Here is a 22,322-nt window from a genome sequence, read left to right as displayed (position 1 = left end):
ATAATTTTTGAGGGGCTTCCAAAGAGGGTAGAAGTATCTATGTGTAAGTTGTGTTTCATCTTCTAACCCTGAACCTCAACCCTTTTTCTTTACTACACTACAGTAGTTCTTCAAATGAGTTTTGAGTTTAGGATTTAAAATAGGACTTAACTGGGTCCCCGATCTCTACATCGGCAACGACCAACGCTTGTAAATTACCGCACTGTTAACTAATCATCAGGGCAAAGGCATTTATGTTGTTGGTAGAAATGGCGCAATAGCAAGGTCTGAACTAGGTTTCCTAGGATAACTTAGACATTGAACTAGGACTGAAAATACTGTAATATTTCACGTGCATAAACCTCAACACACTTGACAAACTTACATGTAGAGAACACTGGTAAGAAGGAGCAAGTAAGCAAAATGAGCCACTAATGAACAAAACTGATGCCATTAAGTTCATGCACCTTGCTCACAGATAGGCCCCTGTGTGGCGGGTGGGGGTTCTCCTCTTGTCCAAATCTACACTTAACCTACAATCCAAGGATGCTCCAGCCAACTTTATATTTGGCACACGTGAGTAAATTTTTCACACAAGTTTTTATCACTCTGGATGATACGTTCTTTACCACTATGCTTTTTCCCCAAAAACTGATTGTGGCAAAAGGCATCTCTCATTTGGTTCACTTAGAGCCTGCATTCATTTGTCTCATTATTTCAGGCTCCCAGAAGATTTCATGGATAACCCTAGGATTGGGGTAGAGAGTCTATAAAAGAGGTAAAGCATCGATAACATAAGTCACAGCAAACTATTTACAATAGTGGAAGAAAGAGAAATCTATTTTAAAACAAGCCCAGAAATTCAACTGGCACAATGGGGGCTATGTAGTGTAAGTACAGAAAGCCTTAAACTCTCAGTAAGCAATGAAGCATCACTTTATTACAAAGCAACAGAATAACAGCTGTGCATCATTGGTTCTGGTGTCTTCAAACCTGTGTGTGTCCCCCCTCTCAACCACTGTAGCACCCTTTGCTCTCCAATATTTCTGTCCTTACCAAACAGGACAGTAAAGATGTCTTTCTTTGTCTTTTCCCTTACTACATCATGAACTCGCCTTTTATGTCCTTGTCCCCAGCACCTAGCACAGTGCCTCATTCATTGTAGCTACTCATAACTACTTATACAATAAATGGGCTAATAGATGGGGAGCAATGTGTATAGATAGATAGATAGATAGATAGATGGATAGGTAGATACAAACAGTTGCAGGTAAATATTGCTGCAGGTCAGTGAAATACTTTGGAAACAAAACATATAAAGGCAAATTCCCCTAATTCTTACAGGAATAGATGGGGAGAGGTAGAAAAAAGATAAAGTGAACAGAGCCAACACAAAGATATTTTTGAATTTAAAGAGGGTCAGTTAAGAATATAAACTATTAACATCCATAAATTCAGAAAAAAGGCATCTAAAATATTGTTGCTCTAGCTTACAGATGAGTGGCAAACCTTAGTTTTTCTTTGAATGACTCCAACTTTACCAAATTTAAAATAATCCGAAATAATTCTATGGAAAAGAAGTCAGCTCTTTAACTAAAAAGGAATGCCCCTTTCCTCATCCGGGTGTTAGGCAGATTTTCAATAGTACTTTTATTCAGAGGCCCTAATGCAGTACCAAACAATCACAACCATTATATATTTAGTTTTATATAAACCAACATGGCATGGAAGTTGGCTGAATTACTTATTACTCACTAGAAGTCAGATTACATCTTTTTTTTCTCTAAAGCAAATTAATTCATGGCCATTAAAGTATTAGTTAGGAAGAGTGGCCCAATAATCCTATTTTAAGATGATGCCTGCAAAGAAAATGGAACTATAAGGAACACAAATAGTATATAGAAGCTGAAAGATTGGGGGGTAAATATTCATAAATTAACCAGGTTTTAATCTGATTCAATTATTTTAAATTCTGTTTAAAGTATATTTTTATTTTAAAAAGAAAAGCATTGTTGTGATGAGCACTGGCGGTTTTTGTAAGTGATGAATCATTAAATTCTACTCCTGAAACCATTATTACACTATATGTTAACTAACTAGAATTTAAATAAAAACTTAAAAGAAAAAGCATTGTTGAACATGCTATTTATATTTTGTGATACATCTTCATAGAAAGTTCCAATCTAGGCTGCAAAGCCAATCCTGAAACACACTTCATTTAAATAAATTATTTGGACTTCCATGCCATACTTAAAAGCTTTGGGTATATTCCCTAACATTTCATAAGATTATTCTTTATTTTTCATTCTGGTACAACTACTTGTAAAGAAAGGTCACGCTTGGTGCTTCATCAGCTTCCTGAAAACACCAGGCTCACTTCCACCTTCCCTCTGTGGTTTTCCCAAAATATCCTTAAGAAGGGAAAAAATTTAAGATTGAAAAATACTTCTCTTAATTCGCCCCCTTCTGTGACCTAAGAAGTCTAGGTTGGCATGCTAATCCAGTCACTGTTTTCTCAGATCACCTTATATAAATCCTATCTGTAGACAAGCTGAGTTTTTCTTTTCTCAATCCCATATATCATGGGCGTAGATTGAAACCAGGAAGCTGACAAGGTCAGTGCTAGGGTGTTATCCATATTCTTAGAACAGGGTTAGGGCAAAAGTGGAAATTTTCTGCCTGCACGAGCTTGCCTACCTCATTTCTCCTCCTTCTTTTCCTGGCTTCTCAAGGGTAGCCTCTGTTTTGGCCCCAGGGCCAAGTTCACGTTCTGGTAACGCACATGTTCGAGTCCTCATGATCCCTCATGATGAAGAATTCAGTCCCATTTCTCACTCTCGTGATCCCTATGCCATAGACATGAGGGAATCTTGCCTCACTGAGGACAGCACGAATACTCATTACGAGATGTACTGAGGTATATTGTTTTTTAGGGTATATTTGTTTGGGGGTATATTGTTTTTTAGAACTCTTACAGTTGCATTCATGTCTAGTCACCTGTCTTCACTTAGCCTCTAAACCATTTTATGCTAACTAGGAACTCTAAAAATAGGTCCAGAGTTATCTGGACTTTTTTCTTCATAACATCCCAAGACTATTTGATTTTTTGATAAGGCCTATAAATAAGTTCATAATTAGGAACGAAACCTGAGCACTGCTGAAGCTGCCATATGTGTCTTTCGGACTCTTCCCGATGAAAGAGTTGTAATGCTGCCGAGCTATATTGGCTATAAGGAGCAATAAGGCTCTGATCCAGGTTTTGCCATAACATATCAAAGTGCTCACATTTATATTCACAATACTCAGATCATTTTTCTAGCCAAAACCTTCTCTCTAAGAAATGGCATGGGTAAAGGGGGGGGGGGGGGCAGGCCAGTGGGTGGTGGTAGTTAGATGAAGTGAACTTCATATGAAGTGAACTTCAAACTAATAAAAAAAAAAAATCATATGATTTTTTTTATTAGTTTCAGAGGTAGAATTTAGTGACTCATCACTTCCATATAACACCCAGTGCTCATTACATCAGGTGCCCTCCTTAATGCCCATCACCCAGTTACCCCATCCCCTAACCTACCTCTCCTCTAGCAACCCTGTTTATTTCCTAGAGCTAAGAGTTTCTTATGGTTTGCCTCCCTTTCTGGTTTCATTTTATTTTATTTTCCCTTCCCTTCCCCTATGTTCATCTGTTTTGTTTCTAAAATTCTACATATGAGTGAAATCATACCGTATTTGTCTTTCTCTGACTGACTTATTTCGCTTAGCATAATACCCTCTAGTTCCATCCACGTCATTGCAATGGCAAAATTTTATTCTTTTGATGGCTGAGTAATATTCCATGTATATATTCCATATATATGCCATATATATGTGTATGTGTGTGTGTGCATATATCTTCCATCTTCTATCCATTCATCTGTCAGTCATACAACTTTTATGCATTTACACCCTGGCAGATTAGCCAAGAATAACGGTCTAGAGTAGGCAACAATGAGTGGAATGCCCACGCTTAAAAATGTCTTCTTAGGAGAAGAAAATTTAATGTCAAGAAGCCCCTCATTTATAATAAACCTTACAAAGATAAAATTATGTGTATTTTGAGCTGAAAAACCTAATTAACCCAGTTGTCCTATAGCTGACAATATTCAGGAACAGGGGTTTATCATTGAGGTTAGGAGGAAAGAAGGAAAATGCCGAGCTGGAAGGGCAGCAGGCAAGGAGTGAGGGCTTTAAGTGACCAAAAGAGGGGATGTGACCACTCCAGAGAACAAGTTGAAGGTGTGGAAGAGGAGCTTACCAGGACAGGAGGTATGCAAAATTTGCCTACTTGGCCGCTGAGCCTGGGTCTTTGGTGGAAGCTAGGCAGAATTCCAAACACTGGCCAGGTGCAGCCTTCCAAACTAGTTCCAATATCTTAATTCAGACCTTGAGAGTACAAGCTAGGGCAGTTTGGTCTGGTTTCCTTGTTCAAATCCATTTTGTCCAGCTTCTCTAATGTCTATCAGGTATTTCCTGTTTGAGTCCCATCCCTCACCTCCCCTGTGCCCTCCCCTACTGAGACAAGACAGTAAAAAAAGGAAGAAATATGGTGTTCCCCACATTTCATTTCCTTTGTTATCAGGAAGGTACTAACAGATTTATGAGATGTTCCTCTCTTTTTTTTTTAAAGATTTTATTGATTTATTTGAGAGAGAGAATGAGATAGAGAGAGAGCATGAGAGGGGAGAGGGTCAGAGGGAGAAGCAGACTCCCCGCTGAGCAGGGAGCCCGATGTGGGACTGGATCCTGGGACTCCAGGATCATGACCTGAGCCGAAGGCAGTCACCTAACCAACTGAGCCACCCAGGCGCCCGAGATGTTCCTCTCTTAAGAAAGCATTCTGAGAAGCTTCTATACTCCTCAAGGATAATTTTCCTCAAGGATAATTTTCCTATTATTCTTGCAAAGCTACTCATGGTTTGGTTTTCCGTTTGTGTGAATTTTATCTTGGAAAGATTTTCAGTTTCAGTTTCTTGATGGCCCAAAATGTGTGTGTGTGTGTGTGTGCGTGTGTGTGTATTCATTCGTTGCCCTAAGTCTCCAGAGCACCTAGTATATGCACAGTTCCATACATATATAACCCAGTAGTGGAGTTAATTAATTTCCCTCTTCATTTGGTTCTTCAATGAATAAAAGGTATTTTCCGGTAGAACTGGTCAGTACCAGTACAGCAACCAGTTGAGATATGAGTCGATGGCTCAAAGATGTCTCTCTGCTTCCTTCTGAAATTGATGAGCACAAAGCTGTTGGATTTATTGCCTGCCACTCTCATAATCAGAGTGAGGAAGAAGTGCAGACTAGGGAACAATGTGCTTTCAGATTTTTTATCTGTTTATCAGCCTTAAAGTTTTTGTTGCAGCATTATCCTCTTTCTAAAACCCAGCTTAGTCCGTTCTTCCTGTGCCAGTTGTTTTAATAGCTTCAGAAGCATTCTTTTTAGTAAGCCTTTAAGTCTCTTATCAGAGTTGAGCAGATCATAGCGTTCAAATATCCACAGGGAGTAAGAGCCAACTCAAAATGGGAGGCTGACATGGTCGTTGTACATGGTTGGTGATCTTAGCTGTGTTTTTTGGAACTGGCCAAAATCCTAATCTTTGTCTCTGGTGATATTGGATCCCACATTTGACTAATTAAAAAACACGGCTGGGACACTATACTGTTAAGCTACAAAAAAAAGCAAAGCGTGTGTCTCCCACAATACCTATCATCTCTGGGGAATAAGTAGACCAGTAGTCAGTTGTGTATATGTGAACTCAGTTTACTTTTGTTGGCACTCTACAAGCTACCATATTTACTTTGCCATTTAAATTAGGAAATGGAAGAGTCTTGAACCACAATTTGTATAGCTGATAGAAGGGGAAAGCTCCTTAATTTTATTGCTTTTGTTCCTCAAGATTATGAAGTTGCAGTTTCAACTTTTGGTGTCAAATGTGGACAATTGAGAATTGTTACTTGGATATGATGGATACTGTGCAAGACTCTCTGCTCATATCTGGATTTTAAATGGTTTATACCCAGAGCAACTTGTCCCAAAGTAGGTTCTGTAGAACAGAGTCTCACATGATCCCTTCCAAACTGGGTTCCCTGGTGAAATTGAGACTGGGAAGTGCCACATGTTCTATCCTCCCATATGCCTTAGTGCACATTCCCATATGAAAGACCCTAAAATGTGTGTCAGTAAAGAATTCTGCATACATAGCTTAATCCTAGGACATTTCTCTCCTAGTTGACTCAGAGTGATTTTTTTTTAAGCATAATACCTATTAACAGCAGGAGAAATAAGGTTTGAAAAAACATATTTTGGGAAATGCTTTCCTGAATTGTACAGGAGAAAACCACATAAAGGGCTATGCATTCGATATTTTTGGAGAATCTTTTAGACAGTATTTTCATCTTTTGTAAAAGCAAAAGTAAGGGTGTGTGTGCACACACCAGCACACACAGGAATTGGAATATGCAACGTTTCTCCTTTCAGCTCCGGAAAGTCATGGAAAGCTAGCTGTCCTGTGTTCAGTGTCCACGTCTGCCTTCCTACAACTACCTCAGGAAGCCCTTCCACATCATACTCTCAGCTCAGAGGTGTTTTAGCAAAACCTAATCTGAGGAAAATCTCTAGAATGGAAATCATTACCTGCATGTTTGATTTCATACTAAAATCTAAATCATGCATACATTATCACTTTGACATAGTTTGGTGCATTTTTTTTAAGATTTTATTTATTTATTTGAGAGAGAGAGAGAGAGAGAACACAAGTGGGGAGAGGGACAGAGGGAGAGGGAGAAGCAGATTCCCCACTGAGCAGGGAGCTAGATGTGGGACTCTACTTGGGGCTCAATCCCGGGACCCTGAGATTATGACCTGAGCCGAAGTCAGATGCTAACTGACTGAGCCACCCAGGTGTCCCAGTTTGGTGCATTTCTAAAAATCCTCAGTCCTGACCTCCCAGAGGACTAGCCATAAATTTTGACTGTGTGGGAAAACTACTGGTTCAGCTACTTCCTACAATAAGAGCATAAAATTTGTTGTAGTAACTTTCCCACATCCATGATGGTTTTGAAAAGTTCTGCATATTTATGTAACAAGAGGAAGCAGGTCTATCATTTGACTACATGTCTTATCAATTAATAAAAAAACATGGAATTTACAGAGGAAAGTCAGATAATATGTTTATGTTAGGCTGTATGTGTCTGTATAATATATATGGTAAGTTTAGACCAGAGTTTCTCCATAGCATGATCAACATTTTGGGCCAGATAATTCTAATTCTTATTTTGGGGGTGAGATCTGGCTGTTCAGTGCATTGTTCAGCTCCCACCTCCGTGGCCTCCACCCACTTGGTGCCCATAGCTTCCCCTCCTTCGCCCTTATTATGACAACCAAAACCATCTCCCAGCATCACCCAATGTCCTCACCAGGGCAAAATCATTTATTGCCCGCCCCCCCCAACACACACACTGAGAGCTATTTGTTTAGACTATATTATGACTTGTATGGTTTATCTTTGTCTAAAAGAATCTGTCACATTGATCCTCATTTTTTTTTTAACTTGAGACAGAGAGAAAGAGAGAAACTTTCACCTGTGGTATGCATTTGGATTTTTACCAAATAAACACTTAGGTCCAAAACTCCTCCAAGAAATCTAGTCATTGTTTCTTTCCACTGCTCAAAATAAATGAGCTTTTAAAGTATTTTCCTTCATACCATTTTCTTCAGAACTAAAAAATTGTTATAATTTCAGATGTTGTGGATATTTAAAGAAGGCCTGAGTTTCCAAGCCCTGAATATATAGAATGCTTAAATTGCAAGACCTTTAAATAGAGGTTTTAGTTTCTCATCCTGGTATGTTAAAAAAGTTACTCATAAAGCTTGCTGACGATGTTTATTTCAAGGTTTTTAACCCAGATGGCCATTGAAGGATCACTGGAATACCTTATCATTGCTGCTAATAATGACTTCTGTTTTATAATAATATATTTTTCTCTCAGTATAAGTAATTTTCTTTAAGCAGACTGGAGTGGTGCATTAAACACATAAAATTTTTCTAACCAGAAAGTTACTTTTAGTTTGAAAGCGAGAGTACCCAAGTTGTAAATTATTTTTTAAATAAACATAAAGTTTTTCAAAGTTTTAAGAAGACACCCGTGTCTTTCTAAAACATACCTAATAGAAAGTGTAGACTGTAGAACTTTGCTAAAATTCAGTGGAAGACAGCGTCCTTCTTCTTTCTTGACTTCCATCCATACAAAGTTAGTTGCCAAAAGAATTTTAGTAAGAAGGAGTTCTTCGATGTGGCAGAAGTTTATGTCCAGTCTTCTAGCGCAAGTATTCATGATACTGGCTGCTTATGATGGGCATCTTTAGTTAGCCACTTGATTTGTTCATGGGTAATATTCTAAGGATTGCTCTTTTATTGTGGACAACATTTTTTATTTTCCTTCCAGCAATATTTATAGACTCATTTGTGTCATAATGCAAATTTTCTCTTCCACTGGCAGAAAATCCGTTTCAGGAGGAAATATTTGTGGGGTACCAGTGAATGGTATCTTTGATTCCTAGTCTGTCTTTCTTCATCTAAATCCTTGAATAATTCTCCCAAGTTCCTATTTCTCAGGCAGAGTTCAGATTACATCTTTCTCTAGCCCGTGTCCTTCCTTTCCCTCACTTTGCCGTTTATTTCCTCCTCCCCCGCTTTGCTTCTGCCAACCCCACAAAGCTGGACTTTGCCGCACATGCTGTCCTCCTGTACCTGTTTTCTTGTCATTCCTTTCCCTTAAAGGGGCACTGTCCGCCGATGTCCCTCTACGGTACCCCTTGTGCCACGTCTGTAGTGGTCTCCCCAACTGAACGCCCTCCCTTCCCTCCTCTGAGCCCCAGGTCCGGCATGCTCACGGGTTTACCTTACATTTTGTATTATAACTTAATGGAGGGTATTTGGTGTGCCTCCTTACTAGAATCTAGGTCTTACAGAGGGGACTGTGTGTGAACCATCCTTGAACTTCATAACATGTACTGTGAGCTCTGTTCAAAACAAAACCCAAAACACTGGGGGTGCCTGGGTGGCTCAGTCGTTAAGCATCTTCCTTCCGCTCAGGTCATGATCCCAGGGTCCTGGGATGGAGCCCCACATCCGGCTCCCTGCTCCGCGGGAAGCCTGCTTCTCCCTCTCCCACTCCCCCTACTGTGTTCCCTCTCCCTCTGTGTCTCTTTCTCTGTCAAATAAATAAATAAAATCTTTAAAAAACAACAAAACACTGTTGTATTGCTGTATGTTGGCTAAATCTTTTTCCTGCAAGGTCTGCTGCTCTAAGACCATACCGACTTGTCTTTATACTTACTGTGTCTTTTTTTTTTTTTGTCTTTAGTAGCTAAATATGCAAAACAATGGCTTTTATATTAATCAGAGACAGTAAAATCACTAAAGAGGCCTGTATTTGTGGCCCTGGAATAATTTTAAAGGGATCAGGGCAGCCACCAAAGGTTTTGACTAATTAAATAATACACAAGTTAAGTACAAAAGCTAGCTTTGTAAAATTAATCTGAAAGAAATGAAAAGAAAATCTGACAGAACACACATATGACATTGATGGTATTCTACTTCATTCCGCACCACTCCCCCGCCCCCCACTTTCTCCCCTTCCGCCTTCCCTCCTTCCTTCCTTGGCAGACCTCAAAGACGAGGCTTGTCTATTTGTCAAAGGAGCCATAACCCGGAAACCTGATGTGATTCCACATCTTTCTTAAAAAAAAAAAATTTTTTTTTATTTGACAGAGGGAGGGGGGAGAGAGAGCACAAGCAGGGAGAGCACTAGGCAGAGGGAGAAGCAGGCTCTCCGCCGAGCAGGGAGCCCGATGCCGGACTCTATCCCAGGATCCTGGGATCATGACCTGAGCCGAAGGCAGCCGCTTAACCGACTGAGCCACCCAGGCGCCCTTTCTTTTAAATTTTAAGTCTGGAAATCTAAAACTTCCAAATCTGATTTTGCTGCTGAGCACAAATAGACCTATGAATGTGTGTCTGGACTCAAGGCTTAAAAACAGTAACAACAGGCTAATTCTAAAGTGTCTTTGAGGTGTTTTCAGTCAGCTCTAACATTCTAGGATTCTAAGTGAAAACTCACTCACCATATATCAATTCATAGAATAGCTCTGATGCTGTCATTCCATCATAATCCCTCCTTCCCGGCTACCAAATTTAAATAAATTTTGGTAATAATAGAAACAATTTAGGTCAAAGAAGATGTCTTCTTTTTTTAAACAGATTAAGGCACTTCTGGGGTTTTATTCTCTTTTCTATTTTTGTCTCAGTGTGGATACAACACATTTTCAAAAGATAATCCAAAATATAGCTCCAGCTGTAATCCTGGTTAATTGCAATGGCTGTTGTGTTATGGAAGTGTGCATGGCGCGGTAATACAAATAGGAATTAGAAAACGACCTGACTTCACAGGGAATTAACTAAATGGTGCTAAACCGGTTACTCCGAGAGGTGCTTGGAGCACTGCTTTCATTTCCCCCATAGAGTTTCTTGGGGTGGGGGGAGATGTCTGGCGCCACAGAAGGAATTAGGCTCTGGTTTGAACAGAGACCTTCAGGCTATTAAATTTATTTTAAGAATGTGTTGCCAGAGATCTAATAAATTTATATAATTTGTTGCTCCAGGCAGTGCATGCAAGAAGTCTTGCTGCACCAGGTGTTTTGTTTTGTATTTTTTTTCCTATCCCCAGAGGCAGGAGAGGGTGTGGATCTTCTTGACAAAACTTAACTCAGCTTTTGATAAAGCAGTTATTGTTTCTATGAAAGTATAGGGTTTGGGTTTTTTTTTAAATTCTATTTGTTGGGGTGCCTGGGTGGCTCAGTTGGTTAAGCGACCGACTCCTGATTTCAGCTCAGGTCGGGGTCTCAGGGTGGTGAGATCGAGCCCCATGTTGGACTCAGCGTTCAGCGAGGTGTCTGCTTGGGATCTCTCCCCCTGCCCCTCCCCCACCTCGTGTGTGCACTTGCTCTCTTGCTCCCTTTCTCTCTCTCTCAAAAAAAAAAAGTAAATAAATCTTTTTAAAAATTTAAAATGCTATTTGTTAATGGGGAAAATAGGATGAAAATTATTTCTGGGCTGCTTTAAAGAGAAATAATTAAGTCCCCCCTCAAATTAAAAATAGAGCGATAGATAAATAGGTAGATATTATTTCATACTACTTTAAGCACACAAGTTTTATGATCTTATGTTGAAGAACAACAGTATTTGAAATCACAGTTTGTTAAATAAAAAGTCCACTAGACTTTTTAAACTAGACCTGAAAACCCCTAGGAATTTATTCCTCTTCTGCCAGTGGCTGCTAGGTAATCTTATTCAAATCGCAGCTTTCTGGATCTTGGTAAAATTTGGTAGGGAGAAAATATGCAAATATGCAATCCATGTTTCATTCTTGCTCCACAATGCTTGAAGTTTATATTTGCGTTGTTCACCTGCATGATCATTTCTTGAAATAGTTTGTGCTCTTGTTTAAAACACAGCATTACACTTTCATTTTCAGAACAAAGTTTCCTTGGCCACTCAGAGCACAGCCCTGAGATGACTAAGTTAGCTTTTAATTTCGATAGCACGTGATCATCGAGTAACGTGCATGCTGTAAATGAGAGCTCACCTTGCAATTATGTGTTTGCTTTGTCCTTTGTCTTCTGTGGATGTACACCTGAATTCCTCATCCTGGCCATGCATACCAGCAGTGAAGGCATTCATTCCACGGGGTTTAAACTTCTAATTAAGAAAGCAAAGTACTGCACGGTTAAATCAAGTTTAGATTAAGGAAATTTTTTTTTAAGCCTGAGGTTAACTGGAGATGTAAACTCATGGTTCTCCTCTTTTTCTTTTCTTTTTGTTACAGGGGCTGAAAATAAGTACGTTCGGTTTCTTTTGGGGGGAGGGGGACACGCTGAACGCAGCTGGGAGAGTTTGCAGGCTTAGGCTTGCCACTCTGACCCAGCTGTGGCCTGATGGGGCACTTCATTCTGTCTGGAAGGGTTTTCCTTCCGGCTTCCCTGACTTTTAGCTGTGGCCCCATATTCATTCATAAAACAAGGAGGTCTCACTCCTAGCTTGTGTTAATTTTTCTATGATTCAGTCTCAAATGTTTGGGAAGTGTCCTTTATACCCTTTGTTTTCCCACTGGATTCTTACCATTTGTGAGCCTCACTACTCATTAGCATGAAGTTTGCTGCTGGTAGAGGAAAACACACTCAGATCATCTGGTTTGCTTCTGTTCTAGAGCACTCATTTATAAATTAAATTAGAGCAAATTAAAATTGAGCTAGAGTTATCTGTAAATAGAATACAGACCAAAATGAAGTAATCTGGTTACTCAGAGGAAATATAGAAAGAATACTAGCAGGCTGCCTGTGAATCCCAGATCTATCACATACTTGAGAAATTAAAGCGAATAATTTAGCCTGATAGTATTTTCCTCCTCCATAGAATGTGGAAATGCCTCATTGGCAGGGTTATTATTGGGACATGCATTGAGATAGTGTGTGTATATTACCAAAATGACCCTGACCATGGCCCCATTGTGTTCAGCCCTCCTCTTCATGCATTTTCGAGGTCCCCAGTGCAGAGCTGACATTCAGCCCATTTACACCTGTACTAGAGTGAGTTCCAGTTGTTTTTGGCCAGGGTCTCTTATGATTGATCAGTGCCCATGTTGTGCCAATTCTGGGTGGTCAAGCCCATGTTTCTGCTCAAGGATAGGTGTTCCCCACGATAAGCGCAGCCCCACAATGTCACCATAGCCCTGCCTGGAATCCCAGTTGCAGTGTTCAGCTGCCCCAAAGCAGGGACCTGCCTATGGCGCCAGGAGCCACCAGGAGTGGGAGCCAGTGGCGAACTTTTCCGTTATTGTGTATCCAATGAAAAGGATGTCCAAAAGAGTGCTGCTTGGAACCTGGTATGAAAGAGATTAAGTATCTCTTTAAATTTCCACTCATGGTTTACTCGTTTCATGGCAACCAAAAGTTCATTCAGGAGCCTGGGCATGAATTAGAGATGAGTAACACCCTTACTCTGTACTCTGACTCTCTACTTTGCTCTCATGTTTAAGACTTTGTAGAGATGTACATTATTGTGCCTGACGCATCCAGGTCTGTAACAATGAGCTCTCTCTCCAGAGGCTCCTTAGAACCCAAGAAAATCAGCTTCCATGGGGTCTGTTACTCCAGTTCTGCCAACAAACATAGATAGGCATGAATCCCAGATGGGGGATAGGCTTAAACCGAGATCCCTGTAATTATCCTAAGATTCTCTAGCAGGATTTGGAGGTATTCTGCATCAGAACTCATCTGGTGTGTACTGTTTTCCTATAGGTTAAAAATTAGCAGGGCGCCCGGCGGGCTCAGTCTGGAAAGCATGTGACTTTTGATCTTGAGGTTGTGAGTTAGAGCCCCACGCTGGGCATGGAGCCTACTTAAAAAAAAAAAAAAAATCATCTTGTAAATTCTCTCTGTATATTCTGAGAATATGGCCGGCAGCCCCGCGGGAGCCAGTATACCCTTTATGCATGAGCCACACTGTGTCTGCAGACTAATGCTGTCCTGTCCAGGGAGGGAGGCCACCGCTTCCCATCCGACAAGGCGGTGAAGGTTCCTTTCAGTTCACACTCCTGCTTCTGTACTAGGGAAAGGGTTGACTAAAGGGAGGCAGAATGTGTGTGGATGCAGAACACTTTTCCACTCCTTGTGCTCTGTTTTGTCTTGTCCCAAAGGGTTAACTTACTGTAGCGTGTTTTGAGTAAGTACACTGATTCTTGTTATTTGCAGTAGTCATGTTCTATAAAATTGCTGCAAATACTGAACGATTGCTCCTTGGGGAAACACAGGGGAAGGCTCTCTACAAGCTTCTGGTCGCAACCTTTTGTTATCCGGTCAATACATACCCTTGTTTGACATGTGTTTCTGTTGAAACGTATCTTATTTGATATATGTTGTAGATTCGTTGACATTAAACACACAGCCAAGCTCTAGAACTTATGTTACACATGTATTTTCTCCATAGGACACGTCACAGCTTTCTTGTGCTTAAGAAAACTGAACAGCACTTTGGCTCTATGATTGTGGGATATTTTAATCAATGGACTCACCAACATAAAGTACAAAAATGCAGAAAGTTTGGCACTAAGTAGACTGTGAAAAGGACCCTAGTGTACTGTACGAAACAAGAAGGCAGAGCATCAGGTGAGGCAGATTCTTCAAAGCTGCTCTGCAAGTATCCACAGATGAGCACAAAACCCCTGCGAGTACTGACTTTGGGGTCACCCATAAATTTTAGTGGGTAGACGAATCTGCAAATACAGAATCCAGGAATAATGAGCATCAGCTGTATATCAACCTCTGGTATAGTGGATGAATAGGAATGCAACTCTTTGGAAATCTCATGTACAAATACTGTCATGTACCATGATGGGTATATAAATCAGGTCCCTAAGGAGCAAAACTCCATGTAAGAAAGTGAATTGTGATCTTGGCTTCTAATGTGAACATTGATCTATTTGTCAGCTCCATCCCTACCTCCACCTTATCTGGCAACTTATCTTAAATCCTACAGAAAAGTGTGAACTAATCCATGCCCAGTGCCACTCCCTGCAGGTCATGTGACAATGACCAAGCTATCGCAGCTCCATTTATGGTTTTGGTTCTGAAAGATGTGCTTATAGGAGCCTTTCCTGAGAATAGCCTAAAAGACCACACCACCTGCAGTCCATATGTGCTACGCATATTTCTCTCTGGGTCTTTGGCACACTACTTCTCTTTCTATGCATTTCTCTATCTAGTCTCTGCATCTGTGAATCTGACACTGTGTTCTGTGCTGATGCTTTTTCAGAATGCATAAGGCAGTGGGAACGTGGTGGCATGTGGGGGGTGGGTGTTGAGATTGAAGGAAGAAAATGATACATCCATTATCAAAAGTCACTATTGAACAAAAACAACCATTGGAATTATTAAGTAGCCTACGAAAGTATATACTTTACTGACAATTTTTCTGGGTCTCCCCCCCCGCCCCAGTTCTTCAGGAGCTCTGTCAGTCATACTAAGGCCCAGGAGCCTTCAAGATTCTTCATCTCTAGGGGGCAGGGTTGCAGCAGGATGAATGCACACCCCCCACCCCAATGCTTGGGGCAGATTTTAAAGCATCTTGATCCCTTCCTCTTTGTCTTTACTATTACTATTTATATTTTTATAGAAAAAAAAGAGAAGGAAATGAATATTTAGTAAATGTCCTGAACTCCTACCAAACTGAATTCCCTGAAGTTTCCTTCTCACTGGATTTCTTATCTCTGTTCTTATACTTAATCTTCCAGGAACACCTTCCCCCATCTCTGTAAATGTCCAAATACTACCCTGTACTTAAGGCCCCATTTAAACACTATCTCTTTTATGAATTTGTCTTTGATGCCCTCAAGTTAAAGCAATCCCTCACTCTGTGAACTCCCACAGCATTTGTCAATCTTTAGCTTATACACTTATCTATGTATTTATGCCATCTCCCATCTCTGAATGTCCACTCTCGGGGGCAAGGGGAGGGATGTTTCAAAGCCAAGCTGACTTCAGCTCTGCATCCAGGGTTTTCAGTAAACTGTGAAATCCACCAGATGAAGGGCCAGAGGACAGGAATCCAGGAGCTCTCAAAGTTTGTTGTATGGAAGATTCTAAGGCAAAGCAAAGTTTAAAAGATCATCCCAGGGGCGCCTGGGCAGCACAGACAGTTAAGCTTCTGACTCGTGTTTTCAGCTCAGGTCATGATCTCAGGGTCATCAGATCGAGCCCTGCATGGGGCTCCACACTCAGTGAGGAGTCTCCTTGGGATTTCTCTCCCTCTGCCCTTGCTCACGTTCTCTCTCTCTAAAATAAATAAATAAACTTTAAAAAAAAAAAAGACCATTCTAGCACAGAAATGAAAATGAAATACATCCCTTCTTTTAGCTTTAGTTTTTGATTTTCACCATAATGAGTAACATAGACGTTGATGGAAGCTGCAGGGTTGTTAACCATGTTCCTTGCCTTCTAAGAGAACAAGAACGCTTAAAACTCAAATTATCGTATGTGCTATGGTGAGCGCTGTGAATTGTGCAAGACTGTTGCCTCACAGATCTGTACCTCTGAAACAAATAATGCAATATATGTTAAGAAAAAAAAAGATAGCAGGAGGGGAAGAATCTTCGAAGGGGAGTAAATTGAAGGGGGAGATGATGGACTCTGAAAAACAAACTGAGGGTTCTAGAGGGGAGTGGGGTGGGGGGATGGGTTAGCCTGGTGATGGGTATTAAAGAGGGCACGTTCTGCGTGGAGCACTGGGCGTTATGCACAAACAATGAATCATGGAACACTACATCAAAAACTAATAATGTATGGTGATTAACAACAATAAAAAATTTAAAGAAAACTCAAATTACCTAATTTTCCCAGTAAATTAGGTAATATTGTTGCTTTAATCTTTTCTAATATAAATATCTATTTCTATTGCTGGTTTAAAGGACAATATTCAGCTTTTTAAAATGGCTGCATCGTTGATTGCCAGTTCAGCTTTCAGTCTGAACTTTATTCTGGGCAAATGAAACGTGAGCAAGCTAGAAACATCTAAAATAGAATTATGTTCTATCGGCAACTAACTTTTCTCCAAGAAAAATATTTGTGAAAACATCTTTGAAAAAAAATTGTCAAAGCTAAATGGACACCCAGAAATTACCCTCATCAAGACAAGTCAGAGGTGTGACATTAGTTTTGAATTGAAAATGTGTACTTTGTCTTTAGAGAAACCGGGCAGCTCTGTGTTCCTAGGGAAGGCTAATTGAAGGTTGTGATTCTTTGTTATTCTAAAAAAAAAAAAACAAAAAAAAAACTCTTGTGTTCCCATTGAAAAAGAAAATGAAGAATCCTAAAGACCAGCTGGAGAAGTTCAAAAGAGGTCTTTTCATCAAACCCTTAATGGCTTTAGTGTCAGGGTTTGGGGACAATGCCTATGAGAGTGTGGTTATCAGCTGTCAAGCACCTGTTCTATGGATTTATGACACAGTTAGGGACTTTAGTTTGTTTCCAGTGAGACGCTGAGACTTGCTCCTTGGTGCTACAGATGACAGTCTGCTTTAGAAACTAAAATAAGTAATAAAATAATTTTTAAAAGTAAGAAATAAAAATAAAATTAAATAATAGCATAAGTGAAATTGAAGTAAAAATTTGTCAATTTCTTAAGTTAATTTCACATTCAGTAAGCCACAGCTATTGTTACTCAAAGTATTAACATTTATTATTCCCACACATCAAGGTTCTAGAAGAGTTTACGTGGCATGTGATAAATGAATAATTAATATGTCTTTTCATTCTTTAGATAAAATACAGAGTTCAATTGTGCAAGGTCAGTTTTAATAACAAGAATTGCAATAAACTGCAGCTTAGTCCCTCAGATCCCTGTACTGCTCCTGCATGAGAAATAGTACCTTAGATTTTACAAATTCCAAAACTCAGTAGGATTTGTATGTATATTAAATCAGAGGTGATGTAGCATTTAATTTATTCATCATTAAGTTTTATACACTTAACTTCATATTCTCTAGCAAAATATGTACTTAAAAAGCCCAGATTTAGAGTGAATGCTAAGCATCTCAAACAATTACCCTAGAGCATGTCATGGTCTCACAAAGCAAAGTTACTCGGTACTGTGAATTTTATTTCAAGGAAAATTTCAAAGCAGCGGACATATGAAATCCTGGCAAACTTGTTCAGCTGTGTGTCACTCGAAACCCTTGATTAACCAGTAACCTGGTACCTTCATCCTTCTAGAATATAAGCACCAACCCAAAAATGTTTTATACATTTGTAAGTAGAGATGAAGTTAGCTATTCCTAAAACCATCCAAGCTACTTCATAATGGAAGGGAAGGGTTAAAAAGGCCTGGAGTCATCAATAACCCCTGCAGGTGTCATTTAGATAAACACAAATCCCAGTGATTTACATTCATAGGTAATCACTTAAAGCCTTCACATAGTGCTTAAGAATAGAAGTATGCAGGACATTTTAGAAAGGGTATTATTAAAAACAATTACTTTTTTTTTCAAGCAAAAGACCCAGTACCCAGAGAGTTATGTTACACTTACGTAGGACATTTATATTGCCTGAGAAATGAAGCACTACTAAATTTCCTTCAACAGAGATGGTAGAGTGTCTTAATTCACTGAGGAGGCATTTCTATAACAGTTAAGCAAAATGAACTCCCTGCCCTCCTGGATCATGAGTTGCGAAAGAGGGAGACAAGTGAAGAGACAAAAAAGTAAACCTATTATATAGGGTATGAGGTTATAGAAAGCACTGTGGAGAAAAATGAATCCGAAGAAAGGGCCTCGAGCCTGCTGCAGTTTGCACTGGGGCTGTTTTATATAGTCAAGGGAAAGCCTCATGGACTCCCATATTCCTAAAACATGTAATACTTAGAGGTGTGATATTTTCTGGAATACTCAAGGAAAGGATAGAGTCAGATCTTACAATGACCTAAAAAGTGTCAAAATTTAGAGAAACTGTGTGCTTAGTGATCTCTTTTTGGATATAAGGGAAAGAGATAACAATAAAGTATCCAGAACTATCAACTAAAATTCATTTGTTGAGCCACAAGAGTTACTGAAGAGGTCAGGCATTATTAGTCTCAGGTCAAAACTGAAGTTATGTGCTTTGTGTAAGCTGAAAACTGTTACGAAAAAAAGGAATGAAACAAGCAAGAGTCACAAAGTAGCCACTCGACTCCTAAAAATCATACTTACTCCGCAGGTTTCTTCAGTCCTCCTTGTGTAGCACACGTTACTTTGGACTTGGCGACTAGGATGAAGTTGACCACACCTGTCCTGAGGAGCTCAGGCAGTTAGATGAAGCACACACAGGCATGTGGATAAAGGATTACAATTCCTGGGCGCCTGGGTGGCTCAGTCGGTTAAGCATCTGCCATCAGCTCAGGCCTCAGGTCGTGATCCCAGAGTCCTGGGATGGAGCCTGGCATGGGGCTCCCTGCTCAGCAGAGAATCTGCTTCTCCCTCTGCCCTCCCCCTGCTCAAGCTCTCTCTCGCTCTTGTTCTCTCTTAAATAAATAAAATCCTAAAAAAAATAATAATAATTACAATTACTCTGAGTGGAGAAGTACACACAACATGCTAACCTAGCAGCAGAAAAGCTAAAGGCATTCGGGGCGGAAGACCTAGCCCACGCAAGAGCCCATACCTTATTCGGAAAACGCTGAGAAGTTGGGGTGACTGGATGATCCCCTATAGCAGCATCAGGCTGTGAGGCTGCAGATGTTAGGATGGACAACCAATGGCTTGGCCTAGCATGACAAGAAGTCTGAAGAAACATCTAGGACTTGATGGAGCCACAGCCTAAATGAGAAGTGTGGCATAAAGATGTTTTCATGTAATAATTAGTTGAGAAATTAGAAACGTCTTATGTGTTAATTCCGCTAATTAAATGTTATTCTAGTCTTTCTTGTCTATTACTTTCTGGAAGAAATGTTCCAAGGAGTAGTAGGACATAAACACGATAATTTAAAAGGTATTTTTAAAGGCAGTAAAACGAAGTGTTGGCATTAGTAAAAGAATGAACGGCCACTCTCAATCTCTAACAAAACTTAGTACAATTTAGTACAATTAGTAAATGTACAATTAAGCAATAGGAGAGGATATCCACTAATGCGCAAAACTGCAAAGTAATGAATAAGTGAGCAGGGGCAGAATCACACCCAGAGGAGAGGGCTGGAGTCTGTGCAGGAGGCTTCATGAGGGAGGTGGTAGAGGGAGCCCGCGAGGAGTGGGAGATGTGAGCAGAAGAATGACGTGCTGTCATTTTAGGCCAGACGACAGAGGTGACAGGAGGAGTGGGTGAGGCTAGCAAATCCATGGAGCAGCAGGCTCCTGGCTGGATCGGAGAGTGAGCAAAGAGCAACGGGGACAAGACAGGGTAGGTCAAGACGACACTGGAAATCGCAAGGATGGCCGGCCTTGATGCGCGCAGCAGCTGCGGGGAGACCAGGCAAGCCCAGTGCAGGCGGATCTCAGGCGGATCACCGGTAGTCTGGGCACGTGGGCTGGATTTGGGCATGCGCAGTGCGGCCGGGGAGCGAGCTGCCGAGCTGACGTTTGCGGGACGCGGCCCTCCACGCGCTGCCCTGTACTGTGTGCCCACCTGGCTTATCTCACTAGATTCGCGCTCCGGATGCAGGCATTAATTAATATCCCCGTCCTTTGGCTCTCCAGATGAGGAAACAGAGGTGTAGGGAAGAAACTTGCTCCGAGTCAGACAGCAGATGGGAAATGAAGTAGGCCTTGGACTTCAGGGCTGAGGCGACCCGCCGCCATGGCCTCTCCTCTCCACGACAGCCCCGGGTGTCTAGGAGATGGTGGGCATAAAAAATTCCCAAGGACAAAATGTGGCGTGAACTTCCTGCTCTCCATCCATTTATGTTTTCTATCTAAAAAACGAACTAAAATGGGACAGTCCATAATCCTGTCAATTTAACACACCGAGGAGCGCCACATTTGTAATGCCTCATTTTACAAACTACTTCATTCATGGCATCAATACCATTTGTTTCTGTGTCTCGAAGTGTCTTAATAAGGGTTCCAACAAAATTTTCACATTTATTGTTTAATGACTGGGTAATATTTTATTGATTTGATGTACCACAAAAGCTCAAAAACTTTTTGGGTTTGGGAGCCTATTATAGAAAATAATTGCAACAAAGAATTCCTTACAAATATATTTTGTAATTATTCCTTCCACAGAAGGACTTACAGGATCAAATGGTACCAACATCTTTTTGTCTCTGTTGCCGTGTAGCTGCCTAAAAGGCTTGTGCTAATTTACAATTCAAACAACAATAAACAAGAAAACCAATTTCCCTACATAATTCTGCTGCACTGGGTGTTCTCATTCATCCTTGGTACTTGTCATTTGAGAACTCAAAGTCGCTGTGACTTTTATTTTTAAAAATTTCTAGCCAAGATGAACATTCTTTCGTGGACTTGTTCACTCACTGCGTTTCCCCTTGCGCAGATTTTTTTTTTTTTTTTTTTTTTTTTTTGCCCTCAGTCCATTAAAGTTCTGATGTTTTGGTGTTTTCCTGTCTCATTTTTTTTTTCTAGGGTAGCTCTCTCTCTCTATGTGAACTCAGAAGAGAAGAAACTAGAATTAAAATGGTGCCTCTAGCTGTGTTTGTTATTTGGGCTTTTTCCCACCCTTTTCCAGAAAGACTTAAAAGAAATTACCAGTGCCTTTGTTTATAAACCTCACTTTACTGTGAAATAATTGGTGTAGATCAAAGGAAGTGGAGGGATACTGCAGAGTGATCAGCTGATAACCATTTCTCCTTTCATTTTCCTAGCCTCACAGCTTTCACATTAGAGAGATCACACACAGCTCGGTTTCTCCTCATAGGCAGCCAGCTCCATTTTGGTGGGGAGGTGGGAGGAGAGAGCCTTATCTCGAGAGTAGAATGGAATCAATGAAAAGAGCTGTTTGCTCTACGGAGTGGAGTGGAGTATAGTGGGAAAGGGAGGCGGAGAAGGGATATTTGTTTTTTCTTAAGTGGTTATAATTAAAGCCTTCCCCCCAGTTGCTCGGTGAACCAGAAAAAGGTATTGGGGAAGTGTGTTTTTAACATCACAAATGAGAGACTTGCAGCCTTCTTTAATAGAAAAACTTGCTCTCCGGTGGCACCTTGTGGAAAGTAGGTCATCCTGCAACTCGGATACTTGATTGTGTTTAAAGGAAATCGCTTCTGGTAGTTGTGTGCTCCTTCCCCACTACCCACTTTGCCTTCTAAACATCAAGGGATTTTGTGAAGGATTATATCAGCTGTTGTATTTTTGTATGACAGTCGCTGAACAGTAAGCTATATCTCCGGGTATGTATTCTGGAGTTGCGTGTCAAACCAAGTAACTATAGCGATTCTTAATGTTGCATCAGTAAAGTCATCTGTGGAATTTTTAAGGTCATTCATTCAAGAAAGCACTGATTTAGGGCTTTAAATTTTTGTTTTCCAGGTGGAAACAAATTAACCAAGCAGCATTTTCGTCTGAATTGGGCATGGATCTCCTTTGAAAAGGAATATTACCTGATCAATGAGGACTCCAAATTTCTAGATGTCGTTCTTAAACGTAGAGGTTACTTGGGAGAGACTTCATTTATAAGTAAGTTTAATTTGCACTTCTGTCAAAAAAATCCCCTTTTTTCTAGCAAAAGTTCATAATTTTACAATGATTAAAATATGTTCCGTTTACTGCTCTAGTTT

The 22,322-nt window shown here is 40.4% G+C and overlaps 1 protein-coding gene across 1 annotated transcript in view; it reads left to right on the top strand.

The window, feature by feature from the left end:
* FREM2 (FRAS1 related extracellular matrix 2) overlaps positions 1–22,322 on the top strand; it is a 161,331-nt gene that overhangs the window by 51,260 nt on the left and 87,749 nt on the right. The window contains exon 3 of the mRNA XM_027589614.2: positions 22,075–22,221. Coding sequence (XP_027445415.1) covers positions 22,075–22,221 — 147 coding nt within the window. The remainder of the gene's footprint in view (positions 1–22,074; positions 22,222–22,322) is intronic.

The sequence above is a fragment of the Zalophus californianus genome, chromosome 3, assembly GCF_009762305.2.
Source record: "Zalophus californianus isolate mZalCal1 chromosome 3, mZalCal1.pri.v2, whole genome shotgun sequence".
In the NCBI taxonomy this organism is placed as follows: domain Eukaryota; kingdom Metazoa; phylum Chordata; class Mammalia; order Carnivora; family Otariidae; genus Zalophus; species Zalophus californianus.
This window is presented reverse-complemented; position numbering and strand designations above follow the sequence as displayed.